Source organism: Manis pentadactyla, chromosome 12 (assembly GCF_030020395.1).
Source record: "Manis pentadactyla isolate mManPen7 chromosome 12, mManPen7.hap1, whole genome shotgun sequence".
Classification (NCBI taxonomy): Eukaryota; Metazoa; Chordata; class Mammalia; order Pholidota; family Manidae; genus Manis; species Manis pentadactyla.
The window spans coordinates 18,745,192-18,757,011 of record NC_080030.1 but is presented as its reverse complement, the minus strand read 5'-3'; the positions used below and the strand labels follow the sequence as shown (position 1 = coordinate 18,757,011).

At 54.2% G+C, this 11,820-nt stretch overlaps 1 protein-coding gene across 6 annotated transcripts; it reads left to right on the top strand.

The window, feature by feature from the left end:
* The first annotated feature begins 6,528 nt into the window (after nucleotides 1–6,528).
* PODNL1 (podocan like 1) lies at nucleotides 6,529–11,772 on the top strand. Of its 6 annotated transcripts, none has more exons than XM_036879101.2 (10): nucleotides 6,529–6,829; nucleotides 6,942–7,163; nucleotides 7,651–7,744; nucleotides 8,015–8,079; nucleotides 8,198–8,307; nucleotides 8,574–8,730; nucleotides 8,921–9,036; nucleotides 9,350–10,094; nucleotides 10,785–10,933; nucleotides 11,036–11,772. In XM_036879101.2, exons 1-10 carry the CDS (start codon nucleotides 6,827–6,829, stop codon nucleotides 11,184–11,186), a joined length of 1,812 nt encoding a protein of 603 aa, XP_036734996.2. In that variant the 5' UTR covers nucleotides 6,529–6,826; the 3' UTR covers nucleotides 11,187–11,772. The 6 variants fall into 6 exon arrangements, with proteins under 6 accessions (XP_036734996.2, XP_057346167.1, XP_057346169.1 ...); XM_057490184.1 differs by having other exon boundaries at nucleotides 6,557–6,829; nucleotides 7,080–7,163; nucleotides 9,350–10,142; XM_036879089.2 differs by having other exon boundaries at nucleotides 6,560–6,829; nucleotides 9,350–10,142.
* Nucleotides 11,773–11,820: the final 48 nt, after the last annotated feature.

The window sequence follows — 11,820 nt, the reverse complement described above, 5'->3', positions numbered from 1 at the left end:
GTGGTCCAAAGAATTAAACACCCTGGAGTGCATCCTGGTATAAATAATGATTGAATAAATAAAGGCGGTGGGGAGAGACCAATCTTCCCAATAGAAGATATCCAATTAATAAATGTAGAAGGAATGAGGGAAATAGAAAATCACCATCAGGGAAATACCACAGTAATAATTGCAGCAGGCAAGATCGACCACTGATATGAAAATAAGTGAATGAAACTTTAAGAAGAATAGGACATTCGCCCACCCTAAAAGTATCTCTCTTAAAATATTTATGAATTACTGGCAGTTTTTAAGTATATGTCCACAGATTATATACCCCAGATTTTAAGTATATGTCCACCTCCCTCCAAAAGGTGGAAGTTAATTCCCCTTGTTGGGTATGGGCTGGATCTACTGTCTTGTTCCTAAGGAATAAAGTATGGAAAGGGAAAAATTAAGCTGACAGTGGAGAAACCTGGCAGACACCACCTCAACTAAGAGGCCCAGTTTATCATCACAGTGATCAGTCACACGCATGGCCCCCTGATTTGACGTGATGAGGACACAGTTTTGTTTCTGGTATCGTCCCCCAAACCCATCACCTCAATCTGTTTCATGAGAAAACATCATATGTTTGTCCTAAATTGAGGAACATTTTACGAAAGATCTGACTAGAACACTTCAGAAGGTCAAGGTTGTGAGAAATAAAAAACAAAAAAGACCAAGAAACTGGCAGATTAGGGGAGTTGTAGGAGGCATGACAAAGAAATGCATTGAGATATTCTGGATGGGATCCTGCAGGTCAGGACATCAAAGGGAAAACTGATGAAATTCTAATGCAGAGTGTAGTTTAGGGAATGGTATTGCGCCAGGGTTCACCTGTTAGCTGTGACAGACCTGCTGTGGTTGTACAACATGTGACATTTGGGGCAGTTGGGTGAGGGGTCAGCCAGAACTCTCTGCATCATCTCCATAAAAATGTCTTAGTCTGTTCAGGCTGCTGCGACGAAAATGGCAGAACTACAAACTAGGTGGATTTACAATAAACACTTATTTCTCACAGGTCTGGAGGGAGGCTGGGAATTCCGAGATCAAGACCCTGGCAGATTTGGTGTCTGGTGAGGGCCTGCTTCTTGGCTTGTAGAAGGCTGCCTCCTTGCTGTACCCTCACACGACTGAGAGACACACACACAGGGAGAGAGAAAGCTCTGGTGTCTTCTTATAAGAGCACTGATCCTATTCAATTGCCAGCGAACGGCCGCACCTCCTGATACCATCCCACTGAGAGTTAGGACTTCAATATAGGGACTGCGTGGGGGTGTTGGGGGGAGGGTGACACAAACATTCCATCCATAGCACAAATCTTCTGTGCATTGAAATTATTTCAAAATGAAACATTTTTAAAAGAGTTGGGAGGCAAGTATTACGGGTGGTTTGGTTTAGGGGACAGCGGGTGGCAGCAAGAATGGCCTCAGGGAGGCCAGAGGAGGAGGTGATGGTGGCTGGAATCCAGGCAGTTGAATGCAGATGGACAAAAGCGGCCATGTTCAGAGCCAGTGGGTCACACACTCACGGACTGGCTATTGGGGTAGAGGCAAGAAGGGAGTTGAGGATGGCTTTGGAGCCTGGGTGGATAGTGGTGCCATTTTCTGATGTGGGGAGACCAGGGAGGAGCTGACTGGGGCCAAGTCAATTGGACAAAAGGTTCCAATCCCTCTTGCAGACCCCAAGTCTTGGGAGAGCCACCTCCTGGCAGCCTCAGGCCCTTTCAGCCAGTGACCTCCTTAACCAGAATGAAGGAAACCATGCAGGGGAACCCCTTATCACACTCTCCTGAGCCCCAGCTCCACCTATCCTAATGGAAAATACTGTGGGTCCATCATTCACTGTTGTATAATAAACACACCCTAATGCAGCAGTGTAAAACAATAGTAATCATTTAGTATTATTCTCTCTCATGGTTCTAAGGGTTGACTGGGCTCAGCTGGGTGGTTCGCACGTGGAGTCTCTCATGCAGCTACGGTCAGATGGTGTCTGGGGACAAAGTCACCTTGAAGGCTTCCTCTTGCTTCATATGCTGGCCAGTAGCGGGACCTCAGCTGGGGCTGTTGCTAGAACAGAACAGAACAGTCTGTCCAAGTGTTTCCAGCTTCCTCACAGCATGGCAGCTGGGTTCCAAGAGTAAACATCATGAGAGAGAACCAGAGTGAACTGTGTCACCTTTTATGAAGAGGCTCAGAAATGGCATCATATTACAGCTACCAAATTCTGTTGATTGCATTACTCACAAAGGTCCACCCAGGCAGGTTCAAAGGGAGGGATGAAGGGGCAGAAGTACACCTGCAGGAGAGAGAGAAATGTTCACTATCATAACCATGGTGATGGTTTTGCGGGTGCATACATGTTAGGTTTTGGCACAATGAGTTTTGGCTCATTTCACTTTAAATATTCTCGTTCATGGATAACTCAGTAACATTGTTTTAATTCAACAGCTATGCAAGGATAGATGGTGGCAGGCCCTAGCCGCCCAGTTCTTCCCCCAGAGACAGCCAGTATCTTCTTTAACTTACGAAAATTATTAAATTATTAGCCTTGCTCTGTAACTTTTTTTCTTGCAAATAAGCTCTACTCACACTGAGCCATGTAATGGTTTGAATGGCGACCCACAAAAAGATATGTTGATGTCTTAAACCCGCAGAACATGTGATTTTTAACCTTATTTAGAAAAAAGATGTAATTAAAGATTTTGTGATAAGATTAAGATGGATTAATCCGGTGGCCTAAATCCAATGACCAGTGTCCTTATAAGAGACAGAAGAAGAGAAACACAGATACATAGACACACACAGAGGACAAGGCCATAGGGAAACTGAGGTAGAGATTTCAGTGATGCTTCCTTAAGCCCCGGATTGTGATCAATTGCCAGTAACCATCAAAGGCTGGAAACAAAGCAGGGAAGAAGCCTCCGGAAGGAACCACCTTGACTTTGGACTTCTAACATTCACAAGTCCGAATAAATAATTTGGATTTCTGAAATGAATACCTTTTGGATTTCTGAAATGAATACCTTTATGTCATTTTAAGCCACCCAGTTTGGGGTCTTTGACTATGACTGCCCCAGGAAACTAAACAGTATATGCAGATGGAGCCGCTTCTGTATCCCAGACCTGGTTCTCTATTACTTTAATAGGACATATATATATATTTTTTTAATCTATTCCCCTCTTACGGGATTTTTTCATTAGCTCACACAATGCATGTTTATTAATCACCTGGGATGTGTTAGGCACTGTTCTACGTGCTGGGGGACAGCAGTGACATTGGCCAAGTGCCCACCTTCTCAGTGGGGGGAAGGGAAAATGGACAATGGGCAAATATTGAGATCATGATGTGAGAAATTCCAGAAAGAAAAAATAAGGCAGGGAAGGTGTAATTCCCTGTGGGTAAAATTGTAACATTTCCAGAATATCTCGCCTGGGTTTATTTAGGGCATGTGCATATCCTCAGGGGTGGAAGAAGGTCATCTCCTTGTCACTGGGTAATTACCTGGGCAATGGAGGGTTTTTCTGTACCTGAGAGGTGAGGAGAAGGGCAGTTTTCTTTTGCTGGAGCAGGAAATAGAAACAACTCGGGACTGCAGCTTGTAAGCAATAAAGGGATTTTAAACTTTATTTCTCCCTTGGACTGATTTCGGTTTTTAGAGGTATTTTGCTCCGGGATTTCCTCTCCCTGGACTTACACCCTCTCCTCCAACACCAAATGCTATGGTGTATTTCTTGCCTACATATATGTATAACAATAACAATATTATACACAGCAGTAATAGTAGTAGAACTCCATTCAGGTTCCCGGACCCGTGTAAGTATGTGGGAGCAGGTCTTCCCACACATAACACCAAGCAATTCTCAAACAGCAGGGTGTCAGAGGACTCAATTCTGAGGCTATCTTCCTGGAGGAGACAGCGCCAGATTCCCCAGGCTAAGGACTCTGTCCTACAACACTGCCCTCCACCCCCCACTCCAGATGCCGGTCGCCAGCCCCAGGCATTTCCCTGTGCTTCTGACCTTCCAGCTAAAGATTGGAGGTTCCCATGACCTCTCCCTCAGGTTCGATTAATTTGCTAGAGCGGCTCACAGAACTCAGGAAAACACTTAAGTTTACTCACTTCATAAAGGATACCATAAAGGATATGAGTTAACAGCCAGATGCAGACAAAGGCCAAGGTCCCAAATAAAGAAGCTCCTATCCTTGTGGAGCTTGGGACCTGGCTCAGTGGCATGTGTAGGTATTCAGTTTCCCCAGGCATGGAAGATCTCCCCAACTGAGAAGCAAGACTAAGCTAATCAGAGCCAAACAAATGCAGAACAGAGTTCTCTGGGGTTTTTGTGAGGACTTCATCGCATAGCCATTATTGAGTAAATTGGCCCTTGGCTGATTCAGCCTCCAGCCCCTGCCCTTGGGTGAGGTCCAAAAGTCTTCATTAACAGGACAAAATACCTGTTTCATCTTTAAGACTGCAGTGTTTTCAGGAACTGTGGATGAAGACCAATATACCTGGGAAATACATATTTGGTCATATGAGTGACCAAATATGTATTACTTATGATTAATTGTATCACAGAAGGGGAGACAAAAATGTTGCTTCTGATGGGGGATCTGGTGAGGGCTTCCAAGTGCCGGGGAATTCAGGCCCCTGGTGAGGAAGTGACATGAAGTAAGCTACATGAGATCCAGGGCAAGAGAGAATTTCACTCAAATAGGTAATGTCCTTGTATGTATCTGTTGGGGGCTGTGTATGAGACCAAATTGCTGAGGACATCATTTGAGCTCCTAGATCCAGCTATGCCTGAAGGATCCTCCCACAACATGTCCCTTCATGAGTTAATAAATGCCCTGGTTTGCATTCGTTACTTTGGTTTGGGTTCTCCATCTTTTACAACTGGAAGAGGCCTGTCAGAAACTCAAACACCTTGGTTCTCATTGCTGCTTCCCCAGGGCTAGGATCGGTGTAGTAGTTCACTGGCTCCCTGGGCTGGCCCCTTTACTCTGCTAGGGAGACTGAGGGGCCTCTGCACAATGCCAAACTAGTGGCTGTCAGTCTTGCATGGAGAACTTGGGATCAGGTCTCTTGTTATCTGCAGCCCGAGAGGGTCTGGGGAAGCCCTTCACAAGGCAACACAGTCCTGGGAAATACAAACACATGACCACCTCTCTGGCTTTAAGTTGCCTCCTCTGTGGAAGGGGGATTGATACTACAGATATCCTCTATCCATCATTGTCTCACATCTTGGTCTTTTCATCCTGCTCACCTGATGTACTTCACTGCCATGTCCCCATGGCTGTAACAGGTATTCTCCAGGGCCTGCCCCCCTCAGGCCTCGCCACCAGACACCCATATCTCTTTGGGGTTGGAGTCTGCTTTACCCAAAGTGCCAGACAATTCAGATTCCTGGGGGGCAGCCCTCAAGCAGTAAACACAGTCCCTCACCCTTCAGGTGGGACAACTCTGAGACAGGGGTCTTACACAAACCTCCAGCCTCCCCTAGGAGGACAGCCCCAGCTGCCAAGGGAACTTGCTTGATAACGAGAATGACTAACCATCTGAATATAATCATTCATCAATTATTGACTGCTCCCCTCCTTCCCTCCATTAATTCCCTGCTCCCCTACAGCTGCTTTCTCTGAGACAAATGTACTTAATCCTCATCTCAAGCTCTGCGTCTGGGAGACGCCCCCCAACCACCTTCACACCCTTTGTGCAGTGCATAGGCTTAACCACTCCCAAGCAGATAGAACTTCCCATCCACTACCTGGTTTGCCCCATGACAGCCCTTTGAGGAGAGGGTCTTCTGTCATCTCCATGTTATGTGTGGGAAAGCTGAGATTTGGTCAGGAAAACAACTTGCCTGAAGTCACCCTCCAGGAAGTGGAATATCTTGGGGAATGGAACCTAGGGCAGAGACTGGCTTCCCTGCCCCAGCCCTGCCCTGGTGTTGAGGGCCTGGGATGTGCCCAGCACTGTCTTTCCCACCTTGTACGCAGTATCTCCTTTCATCCTTATGCCCCTCCTAGCAGGTGAGACAGCAGTGCCCCCACTTCACAAAGGCCTGGAGAGGCAGCAGGGTCCAGGATCAAGTCCAGGCAGGCCGGCATTGAGCGCTCATCTTTAAACACAGGGCTGCTGCCTCAATATGTGGCATTTCCTCCTTTTTGGGCTGCAGCTGTGGCCACTTGGGAGGGAGGGAGCCTGGCTCGCCAGTGAGGCCAGCTGGTGGTGTAGGGGAACGGGGGGGGGGGGGGCGGGGGGGGCGGGGGGGGTGGTGCCCAGATGGCAGACCCAGCTAAGAGCCCTGAGGCTGGGTCCTGGGCTGGCAGGCTGAACCCAGGCCTGCCCTGAGCCCACACTGCCAGCTCCAGTTCTTTGGGGACCCTTCTGTGTCCTGAAGTGTCCCTCACCCCTCTGCTCGCACCCCTACTCCTGTGGTTGGCCCAAATACCAGACAGAGCGAATCTCAGCTTTCCCCCAAACATTCCTTGCTCCCGTGGCCCGGCCCCAGGCTGGCCAAAGTTACGCAAGCAGAACTAGGGTGGTTGGGGGGCGGGGAAGATGGAGGAGGACGGGCTGGCCTGCCCTCGCCACCCAGTCCAGCATCTGCCCGCCCTCCCCAGGGCGGGGAAGGAGGTGGACCAGCTTCCCTGAGCCCCTGGGAGGACAGGCTTGGGGGAGGGTGGCCAGGAGATGGGGGGCAGTGGCGGCCACAGCAGCGGCTTCGGGAGGTGATCGCCTGGTTTCCATTAGGGAGCCCTGGTCCACATTTCGGGCAAGAAGGCAGAGCCGGGGCTGGCTATGGTAAGGTGGGGACAGGAGGGAGCCTGCTGCCCCTTCCCCCATGGGGATGCTCTTGTCACGATGGTGACAGGGTGCTGGGCCTGGGGACCCACCACCCACCTTCTGCTCCCAGTGGCCAAGCCCCCTGCTGCTGGTCCTGTTGCTTCCCTGGTCCCCCGCCCCCGGCATGGAGGACGCCGCCTTTCCCCACCTCGGGGAGAGCTCGCAGCCCACACCCCGGGCCTGTCCCCCACGCTGCTCCTGCCCCCAGCCAGACACGGTGGACTGCGGTGGCCTGGACCTGCAGGTGTTCCCGGACAACATCACCAGGGCAGCTCAGTACCTCTCCCTGCAGGTGGGCCCTGGGTGGGGGCTGAGCGGGACGGGCTGGGGTTGACCGTGATGGGGTGTGGTGTCCACGTGCAGCGGTAGAGAGCCAGTCAGGCATGTGGGTCTTGGCACTGATGGACACTGGCCTAGACGAGAGGGTTGGGATCTGTGTACCAGAGGCAAGAGGAGGTGCAGACACAGGTACTGGAGTGGGAAGCGATTTTGGAGTGTTAGGGGTCATCGTTTTGGTGGTTACAAGGTTGTTTGGGGTGAGAGTGGTGGGTTTCAGGGGCAGATGGGGTGTTGGGCATCAGTGTGTTTTTGGTAATGGGGTTGGGTTTTGTTGTGGGGTGCTGGGGATTTGGGATCCAGCGCTGGGGTGATGGGGTGCTGGAGCTTGCTTAGGCTGTTGGGAGTTGAGAATCAGGGCTTGGGGTCACATATGGAGGGCTCTGGGCCATTGGGACAGGGGTGTGAATGTCTCCCCGCCTGTCCCCCCACCTCCCCGGCAGAACAACCAGCTCCAGGAGCTCCCCTACAATGAGCTGTCACGCCTCGATAGCCTGCGGACCCTCAATCTCTACAACAATCTCATCTCCTCAGAGGGTGAGGGGGATGTTGGGGGGCAGACCCTCTCTCTCCCTCCTGGTCTGCAGGCAGCTCTGCAGTTCAGTTCCCAGAACTGCTCTTTGCTGAGCAGGATGGAAATTCAGGGGACTGGTGGGGGCTGTGTGGCTTTTGAGGTTAGGGAGGAGGGCTGCCTGGAGGATCCTCTGCCAGTCCCAGGCCAGGAGCCTGGAGCAGCGGGGAGCACAGATTCCCCCTGCCTCCGACTTGGGCTGGCCGGGGTCCCCTCTCCACCCACCCCGTTTCCAGGCCTGCCTGATGAGGCCTTTGAGTCCCTCACACAGCTGCAGCACATCTACGTGGCCCACAACAAGGTGAGCTTGCCCAGGCCAGGCCCTGCAGGGGTGAAGCTGCCAGGTCACACAGCAGAGGGGACAGCGTGGGCTGCAGGGGCACAGGGGCACGAGAACCAGTGATGCTGTGTTCCTGCAGCTCTCTGTGGCCCCCCAGTTTCTGCCCCGCTCTCTTCGAGTGGTGGATCTAGCTGCCAACCAAGTGACAGAAATTTTCCCACTCACCTTTGGGGAGAAGCCGGAGCTCAGGTAGCCCCTAGCCCAGCCCAGCCCCCACAAGCTTCAGCTATGCCTGGGGTGACTCCCCACCCTAGGGGTTCCAGGGGGGGTCATGAGCCCTACACTGGGGGTGTCTGAGGCAGGAGGCAGGGCCCTGGTTGCTCTGTTTGAAGAACTCCAGATAGGCAGAGATGCATGAGCGCCCTGAAGGTGGCCTGAGCTGGGGTGCGGGGCAGGAAAGGGGGACGGTGGGAGGGCCAGGGCCATGCTGGTGGCCGGAGCCCGGCTCCCCGCAGGTCTGTGTACCTCCACAACAACCAGCTGAGCAATGCGGGCCTGCCCCCTGATGCCTTCCACGGCTCCGAGGCGGTTGTCACCCTCAGCCTCTCCGGCAACCAGCTCAGCTATGTGCCTCCCAGCCTGCCACCCTCATTGGAGCGTCTCCACCTGCAGGTGCCCCCCTTCCCCTCTCTCCCAGGGCACCCCTCCGCCTCCTCAGAATTCCACCAGCACAGGCCTCTGACCAGCGCGCTCTGAGTGGGTTTTCCTAAAGCGGGTGCCGTGCCACCCCCTCACTCATGAGCTTTCCGTGGCCCCCAGCTGCCCTCTCCTGATCCTCCAGCTCACTCTTCCCACTTCCCAGGACAACCTCATCTCCAAGGTACCCCGAGGAGCTCTGAGCCGCCAGACCCACCTCCGTGAGCTCTACCTTCAGCACAACCAGCTGACGGACAGTGGCCTAGACGCCACCACCTTCAGGTGGGGGACAGGACAGGGTAGGATGGGGGACAGGCTTCTGCTGGCTATAGATTCAGAGGATTCAGAGTCAGGGGCCCCACCCCTCTGTCCCCCTCCTCTGTATGACTTCAAATCCAAGTCTTCATTTGGAAGCACCTACTGTGTGTGCAGCTTGGGAGAGCACCTGCAGCTGCCCATGTTCCTGACTAGCCTGCACTGGTTTTATCATCCAGCATCACAGCTGCCAGATGAGGATCTTGGATGCAGAGCTCTGTCCTGGTCAACCTTCAGGCCAGAATCTGCCCTGGTCACCCTAAGTTTACTTCCTACTCAGATCTCTCAGCTCATCAGCCCCAAGATGGAATCTCCAGCTTGTATCTCAGCACCACTCCTTAACCCCCAGCCCCAAGATCTGTCTGGCCCTGACTCTGGTTGCCCAGCCTGATGCCAGGCCTCTCTCTCCTGCCAGCAAGCTGCACTGCCTCGAGTACCTGGATCTGTCCTACAACCAGCTGGCCATGGTGCCCACCGGCCTGCCCCGCACCCTGGCTGTGCTGCACCTGGGCCGCAATCGCATCCAGCGGGTGGAGGTGGCCCGGCTGCATGGGGCGCGGGGCCTGCGCTACCTGTTGTTGCAGCACAACCAGCTGGGGACAACAGGGCTGCCTGCTGGGGCGCTACGGCCACTGCAGGGCTTGCACACACTGCACCTATACAGCAACGGGCTGGACCGCGTGCCTCCCATGCTGCCCCGCCGCCTGCAGGCCCTGGTGCTGCCCCACAACCATGTGGCCACACTGGGCGCCCATGATCTGGCTGCCACACCAGGCCTGGCTGAGCTCAACCTGGCCTACAACCGTCTAGCCAGTGCCCGTGTGCACCACTGGGCCTTCTGCCCTCTGCGTGCCCTGCGCAGCCTCAACTTGGCTGGCAACCAGCTGACCCGGCTGCCTGGTAGCCTGCCCAGTGGCCTGCACACATTGCAGCTACAACGCAACCAGCTACGGGCCCTCGAGCCTGAGCCACTGGCCGGCTTGGACCAACTGCGGGAGCTCAGCCTGGCACACAACCGGCTCCGGGTTGGTGACATTGGGCCCGGCACCTGGCATGAGCTACAGGCCCTCCAGGTCAGGGGCCGGCTGGTTAGCCTCACTGACTGTCCCCACAGCCCCTCCATGCCTGCCCAGTGTCCCTCCCCAAGGCCCTGAGATGCCACAAAGAGAGCTGTGGCCAACACTCCACTGTGGGCTGGCCCTGGAGGTGCCTAAGACACCCAGCCTCTGACATTTGGCTGCACTGTCCTTGACACCTGGTCCTCCGTGACCACCCTTTCCACCTCCCCAGTGAACACCACGCCTTAGCTCCTTCTGAGCACTATCGATTCCAGAATTTAGAACATCTGTGGGTGCCAGGGGCCATCCCAGGCCCTGGGGATGCTTTGCATAGCTCCTGGTCCCTGGCACAAACCTCCTAGTTAGGGAGAAAGCAAGCAAAAACAATCCTGTACAGAAGGATGACTGAGTCAGTGTCTCCTGCAGTGGGTGGTCCCAGTCTGTCCAGGCCCCCTGCGCCTAGAATAGGGTCTGCCCCAGAGGACACTCCGTTTACCTCTGTAATTTGGAGGCCACAAAGGGGGTCAAAGACACAGGGCAGAGGATGGGGCTGGGCACAGAGGAGGGGAGCCCAGGAAGGAAGCAGTTTGGGGCTTGGCTGAGAGGATAGCCCAGGGCCTGTGGCCACCAATGCACCATCTCTGCCCACCTGCCCAGGTGCTGGACCTCAGCCACAATGAACTGTCCTTCGTGCCTCCCGACCTGCCAGAGGCCCTAGAGGAGCTGCACCTGCAGGGCAACCGCATCATTCTCATCGGTCCTGAAGCCTTCCTCAGCACGCCGTGCCTGCGTGCCCTCTTCCTCAGGTGCGCCAAGGGTGGCCGGGTGGACAGGGGAGGGCCCTAGTAAGCTGTGGTGGCCACCTTCCCTTGCACCTCCCCCCTCCCCACCTTGCCTCTTCCATCCAGAGCCAACAGGCTTCACATGACCAGCATCGCGCCTGAGGCCTTCCTGGGCCTTCTGCACCTGCGAGTGGTGGACACGGAGGGTAACCCTGAGCACGTCCTGGTCCAGCTGCCTCCCACAGCTCCACGTCACCCACGGGCCGGGGGGCCCTGAGCCTGGAGGGGCCCAGCGGTGCAGCTGAGACCCTGGGGTTCCACTGGGCTGTGGACTAAGGAAACAGTGCCCATCGAGGGCAATGACCTAGCTCTCCCAGGCTCAAGGGCTGGTCCACCAGACCTGCGCTGGCCAGGAAGCTGGCACAAGGGCACTGCTTCTACACACAGGAAGCACTGGGAGGAACTAAAGCATGCAGTTCGCCCACCAGGAACACAGACCATGCTGGCCCGGCTAGCGACAATAAAGCCTACCCCTTTCACTGCTTGCAGCTGACCTGGGGCCCATCACACCTTGCAGTTTCCCCTGCATCCAGCTGGGGAAACTGAGGCTCTGGGATGGTATGTGGGTCAGGCAGTTTGGTACAGGTCCCAAAGCCAGTGAGCGGCAGGGCTAGATTTCGAGGCCCTGAGATACACGTGGGCCACCAAGCACCACCACATATGACCTGACCACGTATGTAAACCCAAGGCCACTAGATGGAGAAATACACGGTGTGGCAGATGCCTTCAAGCAGGCCACAGACCCCATGGCAGACGCACAGACCTCCACAAGTATTCCCGCAGCAAGGGTGTGAGGTGAACACATCCTTAGCAGGCAACCCCCATCACTCCAGCCTGCCCCTCTAGCAGGC